General features: G+C 36.2%; 2 protein-coding genes across 5 annotated transcripts in view; one reads left to right on the forward strand and one right to left on the reverse strand.

Annotated features, from left to right (window-relative positions):
* Positions 1 to 14,592, forward strand: part of LOC129271027 (probable global transcription activator SNF2L2) — a 39,316-nt gene extending 24,724 nt beyond the window's left edge. For all 4 annotated transcript variants that reach the window (XM_064107132.1, XM_064107133.1, XM_064107134.1 and 1 more), the window contains 14 exons: positions 624 to 752; positions 1,514 to 1,627; positions 1,837 to 1,950; positions 2,710 to 2,817; positions 3,552 to 3,638; positions 4,140 to 4,329; positions 5,397 to 5,584; positions 6,234 to 6,464; positions 7,200 to 7,496; positions 7,716 to 7,978; positions 9,167 to 9,374; positions 10,217 to 10,355; positions 10,921 to 11,117; positions 11,530 to 14,592. In XM_064107132.1, coding sequence (XP_063963202.1) covers positions 624 to 752; positions 1,514 to 1,627; positions 1,837 to 1,950; positions 2,710 to 2,817; positions 3,552 to 3,638; positions 4,140 to 4,329; positions 5,397 to 5,584; positions 6,234 to 6,464; positions 7,200 to 7,496; positions 7,716 to 7,978; positions 9,167 to 9,374; positions 10,217 to 10,355; positions 10,921 to 11,117; positions 11,530 to 11,628 — 2,364 coding nt within the window. In that variant the 3' untranslated portion in view covers positions 11,629 to 14,592. The remainder of the gene's footprint in view (positions 1 to 623; positions 753 to 1,513; positions 1,628 to 1,836; positions 1,951 to 2,709; positions 2,818 to 3,551; positions 3,639 to 4,139; positions 4,330 to 5,396; positions 5,585 to 6,233; positions 6,465 to 7,199; positions 7,497 to 7,715; positions 7,979 to 9,166; positions 9,375 to 10,216; positions 10,356 to 10,920; positions 11,118 to 11,529) is intronic.
* Positions 14,593 to 15,132: 540 nt separating this feature from the next.
* Positions 15,133 to 27,275, reverse strand: part of LOC129271029 (DNA repair endonuclease XPF-like) — a 41,178-nt gene continuing 29,035 nt past the window's right edge. The window contains exons 18-24 of the mRNA XM_064107136.1: positions 26,918 to 27,055; positions 25,920 to 26,054; positions 25,349 to 25,435; positions 22,587 to 22,760; positions 21,674 to 21,814; positions 17,793 to 17,959; positions 15,133 to 16,396 (exon numbers count right to left, since the gene is read on the reverse strand). Coding sequence (XP_063963206.1) covers positions 16,138 to 16,396; positions 17,793 to 17,959; positions 21,674 to 21,814; positions 22,587 to 22,760; positions 25,349 to 25,435; positions 25,920 to 26,054; positions 26,918 to 27,055 — 1,101 coding nt within the window. The 3' untranslated portion in view covers positions 15,133 to 16,137. The remainder of the gene's footprint in view (positions 16,397 to 17,792; positions 17,960 to 21,673; positions 21,815 to 22,586; positions 22,761 to 25,348; positions 25,436 to 25,919; positions 26,055 to 26,917; positions 27,056 to 27,275) is intronic.

Consider the following 27,275-nt stretch of genomic DNA (forward strand, 5'->3'; position numbering starts at 1 on the left):
ATTTTGATAGACTGAGTAGGTTTGAACGGTAATTCATTATGAAATTGTAATGACAAATTTATTCTAAAAACAATTATGGGTAAATAAAAGGAAAGTTGTTGTGACTATTCTAAGCAAATTTAGTATCCACAATTATCAGTTAGCTGCCTATTGTGAGAATAACTTAGGAAAAAATGGTATATGTATATGTACATTTATATCTGATGGTAATATTTATCTACCTGTTGTAAGTGGAAATTTTTCCAATACTTCTAATCAATCAGGTAATTTTTAAATGGCCTCATTCTCTAATGGAAAAGATTAGTATTATTTCTGAGATTTTGAAAACAACTTAAATATTAGGCCAGAATTATTTCAATTTTTTTTTGCCAGCTATTCTCCAACATAGTTTTTAGGAAGTATTATATTCCCACTAACATTAATTTTTTATTGAAGGATATTTTATGTACTTGTGTATTTTCTGTATTTGTGTTTCTGTTTCAAAAGAATAAAAATGTGAATGACATGGGTATATATCTCCTCTAAATTTTCCACTTTGCACTTGCTCATTGTATATTGCTCTTCCAAATGACAGGATATTCCATTTTTCATTCCACTTCTTCTTTGCATCCATTCTTTCTCAGGTCCGTTGGAAGCACATGATAGTTGATGAAGGCCATCGTATGAAGAACCATCATTGTAAACTGACTCAGATTCTTAACACTCATTATAGCTCACATCATAGACTCTTACTCACTGGTACTCCTTTGCAGGTTAGATATGCTCATGTCACATTTAGGTTTTTTCGGTAAAACTATTGATGATAATAGAGGGCTGCCTGTGTTAGAATTAAATAAGAATATAACCTTAAAAATTGACATATTTAAACTTTCTTACAAATTCCTTTTGGCGACATAGAATGGGGTCAGTTAGCTGAATATATGCTCCCTGGAGCATGCATTATTTAAGTTGCTTTGCTTCAATTAATGGCTGTTACTAAGGCTAATTTGTTTACCTCGCAGCCAATCACAGCTCATCATTTAGCATCTCTTTTGGTTCTATTATATATTAATAATAATAATAATGTTAAATATAATAATGTAATTAGTATTATTATTATATGTTGATTTATTCTAGCATTCTGTTCATTCATGCAATTTTACTTTGAAGAGTGCATGTAAAAAAGCTTAAGTATGTTTGTTTTTAAGGCTGTGGTACCAAACACTTATTTGAGTAAGATTTCTTGCTACTTTTTGTTGAAATAGAAAGATATGTTAATTGCAGATATATCCTAGACTTATCAACCAACTTATATACTAGTTGGGATAGCAAGAGAAATTAATATTTTCTTTACAACAGTTTAAAAGGGCATTCCAGATGTAAGACGAATTCAGTGCTGTTTTTCAATCATTGCTGTGTCATGTTTTACTGTGTTGTGGCAGAAAAATGATTTCCGCAGAGGTGTTCCTTTTGTCACGGGATGGCATATTTACCTGCATTTAAAATGTTTTCTAAATTCCATTGTTGTCATCAGAACAAGCTACCAGAGTTATGGGCCCTGATGAACTTCTTGTTGCCGAGTATCTTCAAATCCTGCAGTACCTTCGAGCAATGGTTCAATGCTCCCTTTGCAGCTACTGGAGAAAAGGTAAGTTGAAGTTATCCTCATGTCCTTTTTTAGGGGCCCATTTCATGCAGAGTTACAACTATGGTAACCACGGGGGACATAAATACATGACGTTTTTCTATGATGATGAAGAGGAGGAGGACGACGACGACGATGGTCATAATGGTGATGATGATGATGATGATTAAAAACAATCTTCCCAACTCATCTCTCCCCATTTGATTTTGTAGGTTGAGCTGAATGAGGAAGAGACAATCCTGATCATCCGTCGTCTTCACAAGGTCCTGAGACCATTCCTTCTCCGTCGTCTCAAGAAGGAAGTAGAATCACAACTCCCAGAGAAGGTCAGTGTGAGGTCAATGTTTATCAGCCATCCACATAATCTTATTTTACACAGTTTTTTTTTTGCTTTCATGGTAGAACATAAACTCATAATGCTGCTGAGAAATGCCTGTTTGGGATCACACATCGATTGCTACAGTAGATTTCATCAGTTGGTTTTACGGACAGGTTTTGGTCGAGATTATTATTTCAAAAGATGAATAAAGCAGCCTATTTACACTTTTGTGTTTATTGATAATGTCTCAATGAGGATCACATTCAAGCGTTGATATTAATACGAAAAGCATTTCATGGAATTGAAATGTTTTCAAGGGGGACTTTGTATACAGACATATCCATCGGGATTGGTTCATTTTTGTGACGTACCAGAACAAGAAACTATTGTGTAAACTAGGCAAACATCCTTCAATGATTACTTCAGCAAACAATTGTATCCCACAAAGGTTTACTAATATAATGTCATGATTTGTTACAATCACCTGATAATCTATTGCTAATGATATGTGAATGTGATGTTCATGTAACATTGGTAAAAAAATTGATTTCTTTTAAAATAAATCCAGAAAAGATTTCAAGATCAAATACAAATTACTGTTGTTGGAAACCTTCCTCACATTGACTCATCAAATCTGAGTCACATCTGAATTGATCTTCACTGTGAAATAAAATAGTTGATACCTACGTTACATGGACATCTTGTGATTTTTTTTACCCAACTCGATGGACTTACCCAAATTTATTTCTTCTCCTTATATTTCTAGGTTGAGTATGTGATCAAATGTGACATGTCAGCTCTACAGCGACTATTATACAGACACATGCAAACTAAGGGAATCATGCTCACTGATGGCTCCGAGAAAGACAAAAAGGTTGGTTCATTGGATTCAGCTTGGTTTATAGTACTTTTGATAGTCAATTACTAGCCGTTATTAAGAGCTACTATAAATAGTGACATTTGATTGGTCGAAAACAACTTTGTCTTTGAAACGAGCATTTTGTCATTTATCAGAAGTTCAGATAGGATTCTAGGCCTTTTTTAGGCTTTATTTGTACAGCACAGAGGGTTCCTAATGTGTTTTGTCATCAGTAAAATCAACTGGCATCACTGGAAGTTCTATGGTACTGTAATGATTAAATTGAAGTGTTCTTGTTTGAGTAGCCCACATCCGTTTGCCATTTATTATTGCATTAGTTATTGATAACAAGTTTAGTGAAACAATGCCCAGTTATCCACTAGTCTGATATTAATTGGCAACTTGATCAGTCACTGAAAATGCAATTCAGCCCTAGTTTATCAGAGATAGATACTTGGTTATGTATGGTCAGAGGGGAGGGGTTTTTCATAGAGTTAAATGTGATGTATAGTCGTCATCCCTGAACACCATAGTGCCCACTGCTTATGACGTTTAACCACATCGATTTACAGAAGTATGCATTCTCTAAGTACAGTCTGACCTATGCGATAATGTGTTATATACCACAATCAACTGGGAATTTATATTTAGTTGCGCTTAAATCTTTGTTTATAACACCACCCAGATGATAACTGAGTGATTGAATTGTTTGATTGAATGTTTTCATTTGCTTGTTGTTCTTTCCCCAGGGACGTGGTGGTACCAAGGCTCTAACAAACACTATCATGCAGCTCAGGAAAATATGTAATCATCCATTCATGTTCCAACATATCGAGGTAAGAAACCCATCAATCTCTTCAGATATCAATATCTTTTTCCTCCTGTGTTTAGAATCCCATTTTATTGTTTATAATGGAACAAGACAACTCCTTTAGCAAGTTATAAAATTAGCTCAGTACTTTCAACAAAGAAAGGAAGGATGAAAAAGAAGATAGTCATTTCAGGAGAGAGACATAGAGAGTACCCCATTTACAACTTATTTTTCTTTTAGTATATATCTTTATACATTATATTCAATTTTTTTTTCTCATTTTCTCATGTGAACTATATGATGTATAATGATGAGTGATTCACCTTCTATCATATAGTAATCATTGTTATCAGATACATATGCATGTAACAATATTATTTATTGATTACTCTATTTGTTTGGGTAAAATTAAACTTTGCATGAATTTCTTTGCCCAATGTCGTATCATCAGATGAGCATCATATCGCTGCCGTGCTAGTTTTGCAATAAGATGATATTGAAACATAAATAATTATCTTTTACTCAGGAATCATTCTCTGAGCATCTTGGGGTGACCGGTGGAATCATCTCTGGCCCCGACCTGTACAGAGTGGGCGGAAAGTTTGAATTGCTTGACCGTATCTTACCCAAGCTCAAGGCTACCGGTCATCGTATCTTGCTCTTCTGTCAGATGACCACTCTGATGACCATCTTGGAAGACTTCTTCGTCTACAGAGGTAAGAGAAGAAATGGCTACTCTACTTTTGTGTAATTCCATAAGTAATCACCCCATTGAATGTCCGACTTCTCGAGTCATTAGCGAGTTTTTGCAGCACTATGCAGTTGCTTTCTGGAACATTGAGAATCTATTGAAAATGCCCGTCTAATCACAATGAATTGATTTGAAGTCATTGTCGAATATTTGTGAACCGGGACACCGTATCGTCCTAAGATCCATAGCTGAGGAAAAACTGCAAAGTTTGTCTAGAGTCCACGACGACACTGCTGTTTTGATTCACTGATTTTCGACAAAGGCCGTTTCTGAAGGAGGGCTTTTGACAATAGATTCTCAAAGTTCCAGAAAACGTTTGAGTAGTAGTTGGGAAAACTCTCTATTGTAAATTGAGAGCATTATAGCTTTTTATTTGAACTACTAAACAGATAAATCATTTCAGGTTGGTGCCCTGTCAAGGGGGTCTGGCGTACTTACTTTTGGAATTGCCCAATGACACCTTAAACAAAATATATATATATATAAAAACACACCTATGTTAAAAAAAAAAGATAATGATCAAATGATTCACAACAAAACACCATAGACTAGCAAAAAAACCCACTGGTTTTAAAGGCTATTGCTTCTTAATAATCATTCTTGAGCAAAATATGAGGGCTGAAAAAAAAATGATATATGTATATTGTCTTGCTATGAGAGCACTGCAAGAAACTTGCATTCAATTTGCAAATATTACATCGATCGCTGGTCACCATACAACAGACAGTATAAATTCATTTGCTATAGTTAATAGATAATTTGCAAAATATATTTAATAGTAAATACATTAAACCTCTGTGGGTGCAAAGTTTACACATAATGATGTTACATCAGTCAGTAGAAAGAAGTATAAATGGCCGTCATAATAAACTTCCTGGGTGGTTTTGATATTCTGATATTTCAGGACAAATCTCATGTTATAAGATTTGCCATTATCATATGTTGTGCAGCCTCTAAACGTCTCTTTGAGATATAATCATTTAAAAAAAGTTCCAAGGTTGTTGATTGCTTGTAAATTTTTGCTCATGACAGGATTCAAATATTTGCGATTGGACGGTACAACAAAGGCCGATGATCGTGGTACCCTCTTACAAACCTTCAACGAAGCAGACTGCCAGTATTTTATCTTCATGTTGAGTACCAGAGCTGGTGGTCTAGGTCTCAATCTTCAGACCGCAGATACTGTCATCTTGTTTGACAGTGACTGGAACCCTCATCAGGTATGGTTATACTTTAGTCCAATGTATTCAGTTTAATGTTGTTAGTGGTCTTAGTTCAATTCATGTTGAGTATCAAGGCTAGTGGCTGGCGTTTGGTGGTGATGGTGGTGATGATGTGGATGATGGTGATGATGATAATGATGATTATGATGATGATGACGATGATGATGATGAATATAATATAGATGATGATATTGATGATAATGGTGATGATGATAATGGTGATGATGATGATGGTGATGATGATCGTGATGATGATGATGATGAATATAATGATGATGATGAGGATGATAATGATGATAATAGTGATGATAATGATGATGATGGTGATGATTATGATGATGATGATGATGATGATGGTGATGATGATGATGATGATGATGATATGAGGATGATGATGATGATTATGATGATGATGAAGATGATGATATCGATGATAATGGTGATGATGATAATGGTGATGATGATGATGGTGATCGTGATGATGATGATGATGAATATGATGGTGATAATGATGATGGTGATGATGATGATGAGGATGATGACGATGATGATGAATATGATGATGAGGATGATGATAATGAACATCTCATGTCTGTTTCTGTTTCTGCAAGCTGATAATAATGGTAATCTCTTGTTTTATCCTTAGGATCTGCAAGCCCAGGACCGTGCCCATCGCATTGGTCAGCAGAATGAGGTACGTGTCCTGCGTCTGATGACCGTCCAGAGCGTAGAAGAGAAGATCCTTGCTGCAGCCAAGTGGAAGATGAGCATGGACAGTAAGATCATCCAGGCTGGTATGTTTGATCAGAAGTCTACCAACTCAGAGAGAAGGGCTTACCTACGAGCTCTGCTAGAGACGGAAGCTGATCAAGACGAGGTAAGATCGCTTTGCGACATGGATGATGATATTCTTTTGTATGATATGTTACTACACTCTGAATGAAGTTGAAGGGGACTTAGGTAAAGCTGTCCACAGTTTGGTCAGACAGGTCCAATTCAAGTCCCACAGGTGACCCGATGGTGGACTATCAAAGCCTGTTTCATAAAATACTTATGAAGATTTACAATTACTGTATCTTTGATACAATGGCATTCACCATGGTAGTAGGGCTGAGCAGCCAATCACAATCAAGTTTTCCTTGGCAAGTGTAGCATTATTGTATCAATGAAACGGGACTCTGATCTGCATGACCACATAAGACAGGCTGCTGAGTCCCCCCCATCCATTCCATGTTATAAGACAGAGAGGAAATTATGTGGATGGGCTGATGTAGGTCATTTTCATAGAAGCTGTAAAAGATTTGTAGTTTAGTACTGGATCTCTTCTCATGAAAAGTTTTCCAGTCAATCATTAAGCAATCACTTGTGTTTTAGAGAGCTCTGTAACTTTGGAATAAAATGGAACTTTGCCCCAAAACCCAGGCAGTGAAATACACAATTTTGCTTGGTTTTTACTATGAGACACAGATTCGCATAAAAGCTAGGGTAATTTAGCTGCATTACAAAGGAACGATTAGTGTTCTTATTAGCAAGTAAAGTTATTGCAGTATTGTTATTTATCAAGTGTTAAGGCAGAACAATTACTACATCTAGTGATTTTCTCCATTTTCAGGAAGAGAATGAAGTTCCAGATGACGAGACCGTCAACCAGATGATCGCTCGATCGGAGGAGGAGTTTGAGATCTACCAGCGCATGGACATCGAGCGCCGTCGCAACGAGGCCCGTGACCCTAACCGCAAGCCGCGTCTGATGGAGGTGAACGAGCTCCCCAGCTGGTTGGTCAAGGATGAGAAGGACGTTGAGAGACTGACCTTCGAGGAGGAAGAGGAGAAGCTGTTTGGACGTGGCTCTAGGCAGAGGAAAGATGTGGATTACAGTGACACACTCACAGAGAAGGAATTCCTGCGGGTAAGATACTAGTGCATCTTAAGGATTGAAGATGACAAGAACACACTTGTTGAAATGTCAAGTTTGGGCGGTCCTTTTGAGGACAAACACATGCCCACAAAAGAATACTCGGTTTACTGTGAAACCTCTACACTTGATTAGGAGCCATAGCAAAATTAAGATTGAACAGATGGATATACACATTTTTTCAAAACTTCATTCTTTTCTTTTCATCGTCAGGCAATCCAAGATGGTAACTTGGACGAGATCGAAGAGATCAAGAAGGAAAAGAAGCGTCGCTACAAACGTAAGCGTCCCATCGAGGACGACGATGAGCAAGAGATGGAGGTAGAGAGAGAACCGGAGAGGGAGCATCATCAAGAGGTTGAAAAACCCAAGAAACGTAGAGGGCGCCCTCCAGCTGAAAAGCCAACTCCTAATCCTCCACACCTCACAAAACTCATGAAGAAACTGGTAGAGGTCATGTCCAAGTATAAAGACAAGTAAGTTCTCTCAGTTTACTTTTCTCTTATTGTTGAAATATAATGCCTCTTTGACTAAATGCATGGAAAGATCTTTTTTAGGTCAAGTTCACAACCTATTGATCCATGTTTTGCTGCACTCAACCCAGGTGAGGTGAATGGGTACCTGGCAGGATTTATTCCTTGAAATGTACCAATTGCCACATATCAGCTACAGTTAAAGCCTGGGAAATATATAATGTGCTATTATTAAATTGGCAACAGTATAATCTACCCCTCATAAATTGTGATTGTACAATGCCTACTTTGCTTGTTGTACGTGAACAAATGGGAGGCTTGAATATCAAACATTCGTACCGTTGCACATGTATTGTCCATAGTGTACCTTTGCACGGTCAGGAACAAGGTGATATCATTATTAAAATTATGATTCGATGCATTGCACTTAGTAAATCCAGGTGCAATGCGTTTAGGGCTTGCTAGCTTAATGCGCATTGCTGCTGCAGATCAGATGCGTTTTTGAGGGATTTTGCTTTTCGCTTTCAATAATTTTTATTTTTATAGAGTAACAAAGAAAAAAATTGATTATTGTTTGTCTTTTCACTAACTTCTGAGGCATTGTACAATGCGAATAGCGAATATTCTTATTCGTGCAATGGTGCGACATTTCGCATTCAGTGACAGAAAGAGACATTCTATTCAACTCGGACCTTGCACCATCGCACTCATGCCTATTCCCTATTTGTATATCATATCATGATTATTAAGTAATTCAACTTTTAAAAACTTTTATACAAAGAGTTAGATTTGAATTAAAGTCAAGCGTTAGTGCCAATGCACAATTTAACACTATTGTTAGACGACCCTATAGCATGCAAACTTGCAGTATGATCACGCTAATACCATGAAATGTTTAATACCACTTGCAGCTAGATATTTAAGTGTGAGTGTAAATAATGATATAGGTGACCCCTTCCCCCCTCCCTCCCCCGCTGACTGCAATTGAATACCTTGGATGTGAACATGACATTAAAATGATATTCATAATCTCAAGACAATCAAATAAAGGGAAATGGAAGCAAAATGGAACAAATAGCGTAATTAAATCTGAGCGTGGATTAAATCAGAAGATACCATAAACCAAGACTTAGTGCCAGTTGCTGTCAGAATATCACTAAGATGTTTTTGTTTTCTTTTGTATCCACTCAGTACTGGCCGTCCCCTGGCCCACCCGTTCATGCAGCTTCCTCCCAAGCGGATCCTCCCTGATTACTACGAGCTCATCACCAAACCCATGGATCTAAAGAAGGTCAAGGATAGGATCAGGCTGCATAAATATCGATGTTTGGATGATCTTGAGAAGGATACTGTTCTCATGTTCCAGAATGCTCAGATATACAATTTGGAAGGCTCTCAGGTAAACTTAAGGCCTGTTTTGTTATTTTTTTTACAGCAGACCTAAATATTTTTGTGTGAAAATGTTGAGATTTGGGTAAAAGAATTTGCTCAAATTTGTATTCAGTGTTGCTCAAAGAAAGCACTTAAATATGCATTTGACTGCATTAGTAAATTTTCCCAAGTGCGATTTTTTTTTTGTGCAGCGCCATAGAGGAGGCAAAAAAACCATGACCCACCCAAGCTTCTGATTTGGGCTTATGAGGGCAAATAATTTTTTTTAAGGCCTTGATTTTAAAGTCTCCTTATTCATGTTTAGATCCTGCCTGAAGGTTTGGTCAGGTTTCAATAAAGTGAATTATTATTGGAGTATCTTTAAACATTCTAATCTTACATAAGTGTAGTGACTGTGGAATACTTTTTCATTTGAAGTATTCTTTGTGAATATTTTCATTTCACATATGATGAAATTCATTGCCCTCTCTCGGTTATGTTTTTATTGTTTTTTAAAAGGGCACTTTGGACACTTATCTTTTTTACAAATTTAGTGGTTGCATATCAGAAAACTACAAAGATAATATCCTAAATTTTTAGCCCACTCCATGATTGAGAAATCGTTTTATAAGAAAAAATATGTGCACTCAATTGTGTTTTGGTCATTATCAAAAAGAAAAAAGAATCCTGAATGTCATACAATGATAAACTTTCTGTAAAACATTGTTTTAGGTTAATCGAGCATTAATACTTGGCAACCGGGACTCCAAGCATTCAGGCAGGACACATGTTCCTTTGACTTATTAACCCGTCTAATGGCTCCATTTTAAAGACTTTCATGGTGTGCCCCCCCCCTCCCTCCCGTTACAGATCTATGATGATTCCATAGTTCTTCATTCAGTCTTCACGACGGCTCGTAAATGTTTGGAACAGACTGGTAGACTCCCCCCACAGCTAGGAGGAAAGTCAGAAAGTGAGAGTGATAGCGACAGTGACGATAATGAAGAACGTAAGTCTAGCAAAATTAATCTTTGATTACATTTTCCAAAGGAGACCAGGTACTGAATAAGCTACTAGTTTTTGTTTATGGATGGAAAGCTTTGTAATTTCCACTCCCTTGGCCTCCTTCAAGTTGGAATGAAAAATGTTCAGAATGATGGAGTTACAAAAATTCCAGCAATTTTAGCTCAGTTAGAAAAGTAATTGATTTCTGATTATTTTTTTACTATGTTAATTTTGGCGATTATGTTAACTGTCCTTATTTTAGTGGTAGATTTCATTACATGATCACTTTGAGAAAACTAGACTGAAATTTTTGATTATTTTTCATTGAAGTTGATGTTTGCAATTAATTCATCTGATTTTATGTTAGTCTGAGTTTTGATTCTATGATCACTCTGAGAAAACTAGTCAATTTGAAAGATTTCTGTTGCAATTTTCAATTAAAATATTGGCTGTCAAAAAAGGAGAAACAAGTTTGGTAGTATTTTCCATTACTACTGTATGATTGCTTTTGGTCTAAGGGATCCTGAAAAATATTACTATTATAAATTGATGATAATTGATCCGTACAGCTGAGACCAAGAAACCCAGGGCCAAAGGTGGAAAGGGAAAAGGAGAAGACAAGGGGAAGAAACCTGTCAAGAGGGGGCGCCCACCCCGCAAGGCCGTCGTTAGTGATGATGATGACGACGACGACGACGACGATGATGACGACAATGAGGACGATGATGGCAAATCTGATCAGGATAGTCAGCAACAAAGTGATGATGTGAGTATGAAGTGAATGATGATGATCATGATGGTGGTGGTGATGATGGTGTTGATAGTGATGATTAGGATGTTAATGATGGCAGTGGTGATGGTGATCATGATGGTGATGGTGGTGATGATGATGATGATGACTCTGATGATGTTAACATCCTCAATATGCGAAGACTCTAACTTTCTCCCTTCTTGCTAGAAATATTAAGGCCATTTAAAAAAAAAAAACCTCCTTCCCTAATCGTGCATTCCCTTTGCATATTTCACAATTGAAAAAATAAATTTCCATCTTATTCGCTGAAATAGTCACCTCATTTAAGAGCTTCTTGGACTTGCCATTGTGTACAACATTAAAATTCAGTGATCATCTTTTTGAGTTGAAGTTCATCACTTAAAATTTTTTTTTTTTATCAATACAGGATGATTCAGACACTGACGATAACACTCCAGATACGTCCCGGGCTTCATCTAGAGGTGCGTCCCCCGCTCCAGGCAAGAAACGCCAAACAAGCAATTAGAACTAACCACGCAAAAAATGAGTAAGGTATATAAAAAACTCCTCCCAAGCATCATGTAGATATGCATACCCCCCCTACCAGAAAATATTGATTTAATATAGGTAATACTAATGTTATAAGTTATGATAATTGGAAAACCTTTGTTGTTAGTAGAGGAGTGTACACGTTGGAAAATTAGCTGCATACCTTAAAAGAAATCCTGCGAAGAGGAAGATAGTTTGCAACCATGCTAATTAACTTAATTTATTAATTTGATTTCTGAAGTAACGATTTCTTGTGATGTAATGACATCAATTATTTTTTATTCTTAACACATGCCTGTTGAATACTAGTAACGTATCATTTCTGTTTGAAATGGGTCGATTTCATGGTACAAGCAAATTCTGTCTACATCTGTAAATAATTTATGTAGTGATTTGATTCCTATTGTATTGTTAGTGCATGTTTATTACTGTAGTCAAAACTTGTTTATCAGTAAACTCATTTGTATTTATGATAACTGTTCTTTCACTAAGTAGATATAGTATGTAAGCATGTATAATAGTAAGGCAACCCCCCCCCAAAAAAAGACAAAATTTTGTCATATTCTTTTTTTTTCAGAAATCGCTTCTGTATTGGCAGAGAAATACTATCTGTTTACAGATGAACATTGAAAGATATTTCTTGTCATTATTTTTGACTTTCTATGAAAGAAAACAAGTTTGTAAACATACATTCATCATATTTCAAACTTTATTAACCCCAAAGCATGGGTTGCACATGCTCTGTATTCGTTTTTATAAAAATGATATTATAACTGGTCTACCACTTATGATTTCAGGCACTGCATTGGTTTTGTTTTTTAAGCTTGTATCAATGTACACATTTGTTACTTGATTAGCAGTACATTCCACTTGTGCAAAACGATATTGATATGAACTGAGTAATCTATAAGACAAGTTGTAAAACTATATCTAGACTTCCGACTGTTTTTAAAGCCACAAGACGTTTTGCATCAGATCTTAGATGTTTTCTCAGCTTGTCTTATCAGTCTGGAGTATATTTCATGAGACGGTCAAAGTTGAGTTTATTAACATACATCTAAGGGCAATTCTATGGGATATGTACACCCCCCCTCCCCCGATATGAGAAACCTTCCTGTAATGTTTTATCTCTTTTTTCTAGCTCTACTATGAAATTTTGAAATGCTCTCAAATGATCAAGAGTTGTGCAGTTAACAGAGCTGCCAAGTAATATGGATTTTCCGTATTTAGTACTTAAAAATGAGAATACCAATGGTTTATGCAAAAATACTCAGGTGGTATTCTGAAAATTGTCTCTGTAAGGACGTACCCTATTTTATCTCTGACATGCCTAATATTTTATCATCAACCAATCATTAAACTTTTTATACGTTTCGGTCAACCAATAGAAACATCCCTTCTAAAAAAATAATTAAGCGCATTGTTGACATGCGGCGTAATTTCCTTTGCGCCACCGACGCTTATGCTTGTACGCTACTGTGCTAAAATACACGTGGCTTTTCTCAGAGTCATATTTTCTCTAAAAAGATTCATCATCTTGAATGCCAATTTTCAATGGCTGAAAAGTCTACCAGTCTGTTGTTATAACGTCTTTGGAATGTCTCCTTTTGTAAAACATGATGTTCTTGCGGGAAGCAGCAAGAAATTATTATTGTTGACCGAGAAATATTGCATTCAACATTAAGTTACAATAACCCCCTACCTCTTGTAAATTTTCTTGTATTTTGCAAGGAAGTTAACAAAATGCAAAGATAAGAGAATTTTCAGAATAGCTTTTATCTCGATATGTTATCTTGCACACAGAGATATATGCGCCGTTTTTAACTTTACGCTTCATTGTAACTCTGACGTCATAAGCGCTTCGTGAAAGTTACAAGAAAAGATACACGAGTTTTCAGAATACAGATTTTATTGTAACTCTAAAGATACAAGAATATTTCTCTTAAGACAATTTTCAGAATACAGCCCCTGATTTGTAAAGTTCCAGTTTTGTGTTGTCCTATGGTATTAATTTAAAAATACCAATTTCCTCACCAAAATACTGATTTTCAGCCTTTATAATACTGAAACGTTCTTGTTCAGGTTGGCAGCTCTGAGTTAATGTCAGGAAGAAAAGAGAAAAATGGGGTTCAGACGTAGAAAAGGGTCGATTATTTCATGGAATTGCCCCGCATACAAAGCACACTAATGGGTGACACTTTTCTATGGTTTTAATTGGGTTGTAAGTAAAACTTATTCTGTTTCAAGAAATAAGTCCAATAAAAAAAAGCCAATAAGTTTGGATGTGGAGATATGAAAAAGTTCATAGATGTTAATATTGATAGGCTGTGATATTGATCGATTGGAATGCATGTCGGTGTCGTAATTCAACTGATATGCAAGGTGATCTTGTAGTTGGCCTCGGTATTTAATCAGAAATGGTGCCTTCGTAGCTCGTAAATTATTATAACTTATTTAATTCAGACTTTGATTTTTTTTTCTTGAAATATCAAATTCTTGTTGATGTTATACTGGCTAATGTATGGGGAAATAACAGGATATGAAATATTCATCAGAATATGCAGTTTACTTTAATATGACAGTGTAATTAATGATATACCCTTAATTCAATCACAAGGATTTTTGTTTATGAAGAAGCTTCAAAGTGTGTCATGTATCCAAGCTGTAAGAATGTCATGTGTTACCATTTGGATTAGTGAAAAAAAAACCAGAAAAAGAGAAAGCATGTATTTTTGGAATGATAGGATTGGTTTTGAATGAAGATAATGGAGATCTAACTTTATGTTCCCTGTCTAAGGTTGAAATGTGACTCTAATTTGTTGAAAAGTGAGTTCTATATTTTTCTGTATGACCTGTAGCAGTGTATTGTAATGACCGACAATGTATGTATGGGGTTATGAGCGATACGAGTGATATTACTAAATAAAGGGAACACATGCTACATGTTTGTTAGTTTGAGTAAATCTTTGTTTTGCAATTTACTTGATCTCCTCCCCTTTCGCCATCTCTCTCTCTCTCTCTTCATCTTTATCTCTCAATTGGTCTCTATTTCTTGCTTAATTTCTTTCACAAGTTAAAGGGCCATTCTTGGTGTGACCGAAATTTTGACAAATCTTGACTTTAATTAATTATAAATCTAAAAATTTCAGAGATTTATAATTCAAAATGAAATTAAACTTTTAAAATCATGCTTCTGTGTGAAGTCACACATGTGACCCACATCTTTTGACCTCTGACCTTGAACCTGTATATTGGAGACAGCAAAAAATAATTCCAAATGATAGATGACTAAATATGTTAATGCTCTTTGACCTTTGAATTACTAATTTAGATCTATAACTAATTAAACTCAAGATTTGTCATAATTACAGTGACACACGTGACCAAGAATGGCCCTAAACCATTTCTTATTTCACTTTCCATCAGGTGAGTAAAAACATAGTTTTGAAACAACACTACGCCTGGACTATGCAAATTGTTTGTATATCTCATTCCATTAAGCATGAATATAGCATCTTTTGCCAAGAGGACATATATACCCTGCGGATTTTTGAAATGTAAATGCTAAGATTAGTGCAATTATGTGCACAAAATCTGCAGTCCATGGTTATGTACTCCCTCTTATTTATATCTCTTCTGAAATTGGGGAACAATGTACAAATGACATCGCAATTCTGAGAAAAATGCTTGCTGATTTTTCTTTATTGCAAAAATAAGCATAAAAATTATATATACAATCTCCACATAAATTCATTTTATATTCAATTTCATGCCCTACATAAGAAATAATTTCTTAATTATCAAAATATTTACAAATATGATATTTCCAATTCGTTAGCCGTATGCATATTAGATTGTATGTGCAAGACACAACACAGCATCTGTAATGATTTTACATTTCTGGAATAGATTTATCAGTAAACATAATGTACATTGCCTAATCAACTTGTTGCAAAAGAAGCCTCTGTGAGCAACCCCCCCCCCTACATTTTGAGCCTACACATATGCAATTGGAGCGCCTTAGTTGCACAGCATCTGCAAATCTTTAATGCAGTCGGGATAATCCAATTTATAACAAAAACTTCATTTTTGAAGAAGGATTTCTTTAAATTTCAACTTATTGCAATGAATATTAGTGAGGTGATGTATAACACAAATATGTGTTATACATCGTAATCAACAATGCAGGATTTGACTTGCTCGCAAGGACTGAGTAAGAAATCGCTCAAAACTATCTGTGTGATAGTAAAAATTTGCATTTGATGAAAGGAAAGAGAGACAGTTGAGTCGATGAAGCAAAACCTTCTTGAAAAGATCAATCACTCTCCAAAGATGATAAATACTCCTCCAGTCATAAGAAATAAATTAACATCAGTCCATTCGGAAATGATCTCACCTTCGCCCTCCTGCTTTATAAGACCATTTCCAATCCTGAACCAACCCCTACTCTACGAAGAAATTGGCATTATCCCAACGTTCAAGGATCTCATCTCCCACGCCCCACCCCTCCTCTTCCTCTACCGCCCCCACCGAACCCCCTACCACCCTTCCCAAACCTGCCCCTCCCAGCAAACTTCCCTCCCCCTCCTGGTCTGCCGGTGGACCCCTCTGCCTCCCCTCCTCCTTCTTTATGGAGAAACTCCCAGAGGAACTTGGCATTGCCCTGGTGGGCAAGGATCTCGGCTAGTCGTTCCTGAGATAGTGAAACCAGTTCAGTGATGTCAGCAACATTCCTCATGATCCTCCTGTAACACAAAGACATTAAAAAAAAACAATACCATCAACCAATAAACATTCAATAATCTGACATTAAAGTATTAAAGATTATTAATAAAATGGGGGGGGGGGGGGTTACATAACGATTGAATTAGTTATAAATCACTCTTACATTCCAAATGGTGTGCAGTATATAACACACATGTATGCATCAGTCAGATCAAGCTCTGCTGTTGTGCATATTAATATTAATTGAGATTATGCTTTCAATATACCATGTGCATACTAAGGACTGATTTGTGTTTAGTTTATGTCATATTTAAATCTTTGTGAAACATTCCTAATTCTGCATCATAAGGCTGCTGTACAGTGTGTCCCAGAAAAAACAGAACTGAGCATTATTGATCATTTATCACAACCTTATCACAAACACATTAGACACATCACCTATCATTGTAATGCTTAGAATACCTTCACAGATATATCAGGTGAAAGAGGAGATTCAAAGCTTTACAATGATAGGTTATGTGTCTATTGCATTTGATAGTGAATCATCACTAATTCTCAGTTTCATTTTTTCTGGGACGCACTGTATATCTACAAATATGGGCCCATTTATGAGACACTCCCTGATAAAATTGGATTCCGTCTATAACAGGGGAATGCCAATGGTCCTAATAACCTAAAGGACAAGTCCACCCCAAATGAAATTGATTTGAAAAAAAGGAGAAAACTCAAACAAGCAAAACACTGAAAATTTAATCAAAATCGGATGTAAAATTAAAAAGTTATGACTTTTTAAAGTTTCGCTTAATTTCACAAAACAGTTATATGCACATCCTGGTCGGTATGCAAGTTTGCAGACTGATGACGTCACCCACTCACTATTTCTTTTGTATTTTATTATATGAAATATTCTAATTTTCTCCTTGTCAAGTGAAACAAAGTTTTATTTCTCCCTGAACATGTGGAATTACCATTATATTAACAGTTTATGGTTAAGTTAAGTTGGTCCTTTTTGTCAAATCTGTAAAAATTGAAATATTTTATTATTCAAACAATAAAAAACAAAAGAAATAGTGAGTGATGGACATCATCGACTCTCATTTGCATATCGCTGAGTTGTGCATTTTAACTGTTTTGTGAAAAATAAGCGAAACTTTAAATGTCATAACTTTCTTATTTTACATCTGATTTCGATAACATTTTCAGCATTTTGTTTGTCTGATTTTTCTCTATCGATTCAAATCAACAATTTTCTGGGGTGGACTTGACCTTTAATAATGCAAAGTTGTCACAACAAAAAGACATTTAAAAAATAACAGCGCGGCACTCTGTCACCGAAAGGAAAAGGCACTATATCAAATGACCTTTGGATTGGATTGGAATTAAACATTTCCTGTGTCACATTTTCTCCCAACTTACCAGCAGTTCTTGATATTAATGCCAGGTAGTTTGAGGAGCATATCATAAGGACCATGGTTGTACATCTGTTTGGTAAGAGGGGAGGATTCATTGCCCCCTTCTCCTGCTCCTTCTTCTTCAACAGTGATACTAGCTGCTACAGCTGCATCAGGCTCTGACCTACCGATCTGAAGTTGAGAAATAAACTTCTTGGTATTATCATTGTATAAGTGTTATTCGTTGTTCGGCAAGTAAAAAGAGCAATATGGTCAATGAGATACTGTTCGAGTAAAATTGCAAAGTTCAGATATTGCATGATCTAGTCTTGAGATTCAAGAACTCCAAGGAAAAAAAAGTATTGCTTGCTGCTACTGAATCAATGAAGAACTGTACAGAAAAAGAGTACCCTGTTATGCAAGCTTTCCTACTATCACTTCAGAAGGCATTCATTGTCTACACATTTGAGGAAAGTGTAGATCTCAAACATTTTTGCTGATGTCAGACATTGTATATGATGCACTGATTAAGGAATTTCAAGAAGAGCATCCCAGCACAAAAGAACTAGACCAACTAGAGGATATGATCTCAAAGGAGAACAGGGTATTGCTTGCTGCCATTGAATCAATGAAGAACTGTACAAAAAAGGAGTACTCTGTTATGCAAGCTTTCCTACTACATGTATCACTTCAGAAGGCATTCACTGTCTACACATTTGACGAAAGTGTAGATCTTAAACATTGTATATGATGCACTGATTAAGGAATTTCAGGAAGAGCATGCCAGTAAAAAAGAACTAGACCAACTAGAGGATATGATCTCCAAGGAGAACATGGAATTGCTTGCTGCCATTGAATCAATGAAGAACTGTACAGAAAAAGAGTACCGGTACCCTGTTATCAAGCTTTCTTACTATCACTTCAGTATGCATTCACTGTCTACCCATTTAAGAAAAGTGTAGATCTTAAACTTTTTTTTTGCTGATGTCAGACATTGTATATGATGTACTGATTAAGGAATTTTATGAAGAGCATCCCGGCACAAAAGAGCAAGACCAACTAGAGGATATGATCATGAGAATGTGATTTTGATCTTCATTATTTTAATATAGTAATAACTGTCTGGGCAGTAGAGAAGTTGATTCTTCTACATGTAAGTACCACTTCCAAATTCATCAAAATGGCCAGTGCTGAAGGTATCAGCATTGGCTGCATAATTGAGAAATTAACAAACTTAACAGTCAACAAAACCACAGAATGGCTTCAGAAAATGAAGCCAGATATTCCTGTATATAACATCAACAAGAAGCTACTTCGGATGTATGACAAGCACAAGTGTCTCACGAGAAACAAAAACTGAGGAGCATAGGCAAATAAGTTGAAGCTCTTCCTTGAAGAGCAGTTTGCTTTTCCTGTTTGTACACTCTCAGATGAATCCACATCCTGAGGCTATTCCTAGACCTTATGGAACGACAATGCCAGGTAAAGCTAAGTGTCTTTAATCTTTACATACTTCTGACCTATTGGCAGCGTCCATGACATCCCAACTTGAGACATCCAAGTCCAAAATTCAACAACTGGAGAAAGAGTTAAAGTTGGCTAATGCAATTGCTAGTGAGAAGACCAAGATGGTAGAGACCCTTAAAAGTTTGACTACATATCCAGTACAAAATCCTTCTCTTAGTCTTCAAAGCATTGAATGGTTACTCTCCTTCCTACATCTCACACCTCATCAATCACTACGTACCAAACAGAAATCTCCTGTCTGTCAATCTAAACATTCTCCAAGCTCCCAGAGTCAATAGGAAGTACTACAGAGAACGTGCCTTCACAAATCTTGCATCATATTTCTGGAACTCTCCACCTCCCCAACTACGTGTAGCAACCTCAATAGACAATTTCAAGAAATCTATCAAAACATTATCTATTCTCACTCTTGTAGTTTTAATTGTTGTAATTAATGAAGTTTAATAATATAGCTTTGTTTATTTTAATAGTATTATACCTTGTAATGATATGTCATGTAATGTGTATCTAATGTTAGCATAATAATGTAGAATGTTAAATAATTGTAATTCAATCATTCTTCTAATTAATGTAAAGCGCTTAGAGATCTTGATATTGAGTGCTCTACAAATGCAATATTATTTTAATTATCATTATAAGGAAAGTATATTGAAGAGGGAAAGGTCGAGCACATTCTACTATAAAAAGAAGGCGGACGGTGTAAAGCAGGTAACACATTGTCAAGATGAGCAACTACTTTGGACAATCTGTGATGAGCTGCTACATCATTATGTACATTGTAATTGAAATGTTATATGTATTTATGTTGTTTTTATCAACCTAATTTGATTGGCTTATGAAATAAAGATGAAATGAAATGAACGAGATAATATCATTTTAACATAGTAATAACTGTCCGGGCAGTAGAGTATTGAAAGTCCTTTCTGATGACACTGATTGACCAAACAATGACAATGCGTATGTACTTGTCATATTTAGAGGATACGATTTTGAAGGGCATGGACATTATAGATTATGATGTTGCTGGCTTTCCACAATTGATTTTAATTGAATCAATCTCGCTTCTTAGTAGGAACAAGACCTAGATATCGAATCTCTACACTGCAGGAAATAAGGTGTAATGCAAGTTGAATGCATACCCTAAAATGTTAGGTCATAATCATACATCACATCTACAAACAAAACTTAGGGAAAAACAAGGGGGGGGGGTGAGGAGGATACAACAAGGCAAAAGCGATTTTGTGTCTCGCCCATTAATGAAAATAACCAGAAATATCGTGATTTGCAAGGGCACGCAACAGAATTGTATCGAAAAAAACTTCATTGTGAAATGACTGGGATGGAATAAAACTTGTCATAAAAGTCTTGCAAGTAAACTTTAATGTTGACCCGAAAATAACCTTTGACCTTAACATGTGACCTCTGACTGCAGCATTACATGCAGGCATTGGCGGCAGAGCAGAAGATTATCTTTTGTGTTGGGGGGGGGGGGGGACGCGTATTGTTGCGTCCCCCCAAACACAAAAGATAATCCTTTGCTCCGCCGCCAATGCATGCAGGTCGCCTAAGTACATCTACCATTCAAGTTTGGTTGAAAAGTTACTTACGGTTGCGGAGTTAGGTGTCATAAGAGAGTCGATCTTGCATGTAAACTTTAGCGTTGACCTGAAAATGACCTTTGACCTTACCATCTGACCTCCGACTGCAGCATAACATGCAGGTTCCCCAAGTCCATCTACCATTCAAGTTTGGTTGAAAAGTGACTTACGGTAGCGGAGTTAGGTGTCATAAGAGTCTTGCATGTAAACTTTAACGTTGACCTGAAAATGACCTTTGACCTTACCATGTGACCTCCGACTGCAGCATAACATGCAGGTCCCCCAAGTCCATCTACCTTCCAAGTTTAGTTGAAAAGTGACTTACGGTTGCGGAGTTAGGTGTCATAAGAGAGTCTTGCATGTAAACTTTAACGTTGACCTGAAAATGACCTTTGACCTTACCATGTGACCTCCGACTGCAGCATAATATGCAGGTCCCCCAAGTCCATCTACCATCAAAGTTTGGTTGAAAAGTGACTTAGGGTTGCGGAGTTAGGTGTCATAAGAGAGTCTTGCATGTAAACTTTAATGTTGACCTGAAAATGACCTTTGACCTTACCATGTGACCTCCGACTGCAGCATAAGATGCAGGTCCCCCAAGTCCATCTACCATCAAAGTTTGGTTGAAAAGTGACATACGGTTGCGGAGTTAGGTGTCATAAGAGAGTCTTGTATGTAAACTAAGAAAAGGGAGTGAGAAATAGACATGCAGAACTTGATAGATGATGAGGATGATTATTCTATGGTAGAGGATGATATGAAAGTAGTTGTGAGTTCCTACCTTGAGTTCTTCAAAGAGTTCTGCTGTAGAATGAGGACTTGGACACCAGAGGATGCGAAGCTTTGGAAAGTGAAGGGTTAGTAACGTCAACTTAGATGATAGATTCTGGTAGGAGATCTCATTCGACATGGTGGACTGAGTCTGTCGGATATTTAGATAAAAATAGAGAATCTGTTGTAATACATTTCATTATAAGAACCCTACGTCTCACTAGCAGAACTTGCTATTTCAATAGAGTCTTTATACCAATCAAATGTACTAATCAGCTATGACTTGCTTATTTAAGGTAATAAATTCATTAATTTATTCATTCTAAAGTACTTAAAGGCATAGATGAAAGGACAACTTCTAAGTACTGTTACACACATTACAGGGATTTTTCATTTAGTGAAATAGAAAAAAACTACTGTTGAAAATTAATGTATATGGCAGTAAATATGAGGCAATGGATTCAAGTAAGCATCCCTGAAAAGTTACATGGTTTATGGTGAACATTGAAAGCTTTGTGACAGCATTCAATTGCAAAAGCTCATTCTGTCATCTTTGATACAATGCAAAACAAGTATTGTAATACATCAATTTAAATGTTTATCAACATTCAAATCTGTCATATTAATCCAAGATATGCATTTGACTCAGGCAAAATTACAATGATTTAGAAAATAGCTTTGTAAAAGCATTCAAAGTACATGTACGACAAAGGGTTTATTCTGCATCCTATTCTGTAACCATTTACAAAATGTACGACAAGAAATGCAATACGTCAAAATGAATGTTTAAAAAGAGTCCTACATTAAAATCAATCACAGAAATCAAAGATTTACCTTGGATGAAGAAAAATACAAAGAATTTTGAATTATATCAAAATATTTTAATTTTATAAAAGCAAGATTGATGTATGTGAACAAATTACCTGGAGAGCAAATGATTTATTTGGATTGAATTCAATGAGTAGTACGGGTCTCTTGTAGAATCTAGTCATAGAAAGGGCCTGGTTATAGAGTCTACCACTAGCTAACGAACCAATCAGATCACTGATACTCTTACGTTCTACACAGATGTCGGGGGTTAAGATGTAGTCTCCAACCTGGAAGTAAAAAAGGGAACAAATTTCAAGTTCTTTTCACAACCTAGCAATGGTAAAGATTTAGGGCTTCTGTTATGAATATGAGAGAGTTTTTGCAATTGCAACGGGGATGGATTCAACAACAGAGAAAATCTATTGTAAAAACCTATCATGACAAAGCAGTCGTCGAAAAATGGTGTCCTCACTCTGGACAACTGACATATTTGCAATTTTTCAACAGCTCAGAATCTTACGACAAACAGCTGTCCTGGGCCCCGTCTTACAAAGAGTTACGATTGATCCGATCGTAACTCTTTTTTCTACAGGAAATTTGCAAAATGGCCTTCTTAACCCTAAAATGGCCGGGGGGGGGGGTTGAATCAACCCCCCCTCAACATTTTCTGCGATCATTCCGCCGCGCGAAATTTTTTGACCGCGCCACTCACAGAGTTTATACTTTTAAGTCTCGCGCATCTTTTGAGACCAAATTTAAGACCCCCGGGTACGCGGTTCCGAAATTACGCAACATTTTGTAAGTGCATGTCAGACCAAAAATTGTTCCAAAACGTGATTTAGTGTACAAAGTCAATGCAAATTGAGTTTTCTCATCTTATTCATAAAGATATGATTATTTTTACTTTATACAGCTGAAAGCAATTGATTTTAGCATAATTATGCTTCAAAAAAGTTGTGCAATAAATCTGGTGAAAAAAACAAAGAAAAACAAAAGGTTGAAAAACAAAGAAATACATAAGAAATTCATAAAACAATAAAATACATAGGAAATTGATTTCCAAACCGAAGTTTTTTTCAATTGCCATTGTTAAGAATGCTACAAAGAATATTTTTTACCAAAAATTAGCATTCTAGGAGCTTTATTTAGTGAATTAGAGCAAAAAGTATGATTTATGCATAAATTAGCATAATTAATTCATATAAAATGAAATCTCATTATTTTGGAAAATTTTACCATACAGCCTTGTAGATTACATCGCACACTACCAGCGTGCAAATTTTTGCGGCGCTCGCGCGATTGGCGGCTGAGATCTCAGGGGGGGGTTGAATCAACCCCCCCCCCCCGGCCACAGAACAGCCAAAAAAGCCCGGCCTAGTTAGGATTAAACAAAGGAGAACAAACCAAATTGTCAAGAAATCAATGAATTTATGGATATGCATTCATATCTAGAATTTTTTTTAACAAACATGCATTTCATGTTAACTTTGCTGGCTTTCCATAGTTGCGATTGATCGGATTAATCGTAACTCCTTGTAAGACAGGGCCCTGGTTCACCAGTTTTTTACAAAGACCTCCAAGATGTCCAACATATAAAATAAAAATCCTGGTTGTCTATTCTAGATATTTATTTTTATCAAAATGCATTTTAGAGAAATAATTATCAAGTCAATTCTAATGGATAACAAGTGGAACGCCTCTTGCAGTCTCGCCTGCATTACGCGATTTAATATAGCAGTAGTGCTAACTTTGAAAACTACTATAAAATAATCATTCACAAAAATACCATTCATATAATGACATAATACCACATTCATTGACCATAAATGACATTTGAACGGTGACTTAAGACTTGTCAACTACACCCATGTCCACATTTCATTCACTCTATCCATAAACTATCCAATGTTATGATGGCAATTCAACAATTACCCAAACACGGCCAAAGTTCATTGACCTTTAATGACCTTTGACCATGGTCATGTGACCTGAAACTCGTACAGGATGTTCAGTGATACTTGATTACTCTTATGTCCAAGTTTTATGAACTAGATCCATAAACTTTCAGAGTTAGAATGGTAATTTAACAAATACCCCCAACATGGCCAAAGTTCATTGACCTTAAATTACCATTGACCATGGTCATGTGACCTGAAACTCGCACAGGATATTCAGTGGTACTTGATTAACCTAATGTCCAAGTTTCATGAACTAGATCCATAAATTTTCAAAGTTATGATGGTAATTCAACAAATACCCCCAACTTGGCCAAAGTTCATTGACCCTAAATGACCTTTGACCTTGGTCATGTGACCTGAAACTCAGACAGGATGTTCACTAATACTTGATTAACCTTATGCCCAAGTTTCATGAACTAGGTCTATATACTTTCTACGTTATGATGTCATTTCAAAAACTTAACTTTCGGTTAAGATTTTGAAAATAATTCTCCCAACATGGTCTAAGTTCATTGACCCTAAATGACCTTTGACCTTGGTCATGTGACCTGAAACTCAGGCAGGATGTTCAGTAATACTTGATTAACCTTATGTCCAAGTTTCATGAACTAGGTCCATATACTTTCTAAGTTATGATGTCATTTCAAAAACTTAACCTTAGGTTAAGATTTGATGTTGACGCCGCCGCCGCCGTCGGAAAAGCGGCGCCTATAGTCTCGGTCTGCTATGCAGGCGAGACAAAAACTCACAGACGTCTGACTACCTGATCAAAGTGTGATGATGAGACTAAAAGAATTTTAAAACATATGATGATAATTTGAACTGAAGAAGAAAACTAACAGTGACTGGTAATTTTAAAATAGAAATGTTTTTTAAGTCAGTCAATTCTGAAGCACGAAGAGATCTCATAGACATACCTCTAAAGTGACTGGTTCAATGTCAATACCTCTCTTATGAATCAACGATGGTAACTCACTCCGGAACTCTCTCATGTCAACAATCACCTGAAATAACAACAAATATTTTTCATAAACACGTTTTATGAAAAAATAAATCCCACTGTTTCCAATTTCTTCTGACATATGATTTTCATTACAGATTGAACATGCGATCTTAAACACATGGGAGTAATGCCAAAAATTGTACAAATGTTTTGCAGGGTTTAATAATTTCATAAAAATCCCTTTTGCTGTGAAACATGTCATCTTAATTGCATATAATGAAGCATGAGCTCAAGCAGCAAATTAACCAGGTTTTAAGTATTTTAAAAGTAATCCTTTGACAGAGAACTAATGTTTAATAAATACCAACCTTATTTAACTTATATTTGAGTTAAATATCTCAATGAACTACAATAAGAACATTCTAATCTCATTTATTGATTTAGTTTGGATAAAATGCTAAATCTGAACACACTTACCCCTTTTTTCCAATCGCTTTTTATAATGGACATATGTTGAGCTTAATGCAAAATTTGAGCAAACCAACCTTTTTCTGGCCTTGCGTCACCATTGCCTGACCTCCAGCGTTCCTAGAGCTGGATGCCGATGGTAACGTTGGGTCACGTGACAGCTGACTGGAGGTGTCGTCCTTCCCATCTATATCAGCAGGAAGTACCATAGTCTGAAAAAAATAATAACAATAAATAAAATAATAATATGCAACATTTACAAAGCATTTAATACAATGTTTCCAAGTGCTGCTTTAGCACGGCTACCCTGATCAGGAGCTCTAGCATTGCAGGAATTCCTTCCTACCGGGTACCCATTTACTACACCAGGGTGGAGAGAGGTAAATGTAGATAAACACCTTTCCCAAGAATGAAATAATAAATAATAAAGTATTGTATTGCGCACATATCCACCTTGTTAGGTGCTCAAGGCGCTCCTATATTACCCCAGCTAGCTAGTCCACCGATTCCGGTGCTCACAGCTTTTTGAGGAATTACTTCCTACTGGTACCCATTTACCTCACCTGGATTGAGTGCAGCACAATGTGGGTAAATTTCTTGCTAAAGGAAAACATGCAATGGCTTGGAATCAAATCCTCGTCCCTAAGATTAAAAGACGAGAGTCTTAACTACTAGACCATGATGCCCCCACCAAGAAGGAAGTGCTGCAATGGGAACTGAACCTAAGATCTTGTGATTATATGTCCGGAGATTTATCTTATTTCTTCTATTATTCATAGCAAATAATAACGTACCAATTCATTCATTAGAATTCATTGTATACTCCTATTCTTCTCATTTCACAACACCATTATTTCTGAGAAAGAGTTTTGCATCAAAATTAGAATAATTTGTATTTAGTGAATGAGTTGGCAACTGCCACTTCATACCAAAAGTGTGGTCAAAGTTAACCCAGGGTTAACAAAACCATGACTATGGGAATGCCACAAACAGGGTCTTTTATGACCAGCCATGAAAAACATCTCATTAAAAATTTGTGCTAACACAAGATTAATAGAAAAGAACTTGAGCTCACAGACTTCTCTTTGATGAGATTCTCGAAGGCACTTTTCTCCTGCCTGAGTGAGGTGAGGTACTTCTGTTCTTCTGTGGATCCAGAGTAGATGAGGAAGTACACTCGGAGAGGATGGTTGGGTCTGCATGCCTTGAATACCTGAATAAACAATCAACATACACACACTGTCATCAGCCTCAATAGTATGTATTATATTTTCAAAGTGGATCCTAATGACATGATTGGGTGTGCACACACACAAACAGTCATCGAATTGGCCTAAAACAAATAGATAATGAGTAAAGTTTAATGACACGTCATAGTTTTGAGATTAAGATATATGTAGTTTATCAAATAACAAGGATCCACATCATTACAT

Source organism: Lytechinus pictus, chromosome 11, assembly GCF_037042905.1.
Source record: "Lytechinus pictus isolate F3 Inbred chromosome 11, Lp3.0, whole genome shotgun sequence".
Lineage (NCBI taxonomy): Eukaryota > Metazoa > Echinodermata > Echinoidea > Temnopleuroida > Toxopneustidae > Lytechinus > Lytechinus pictus.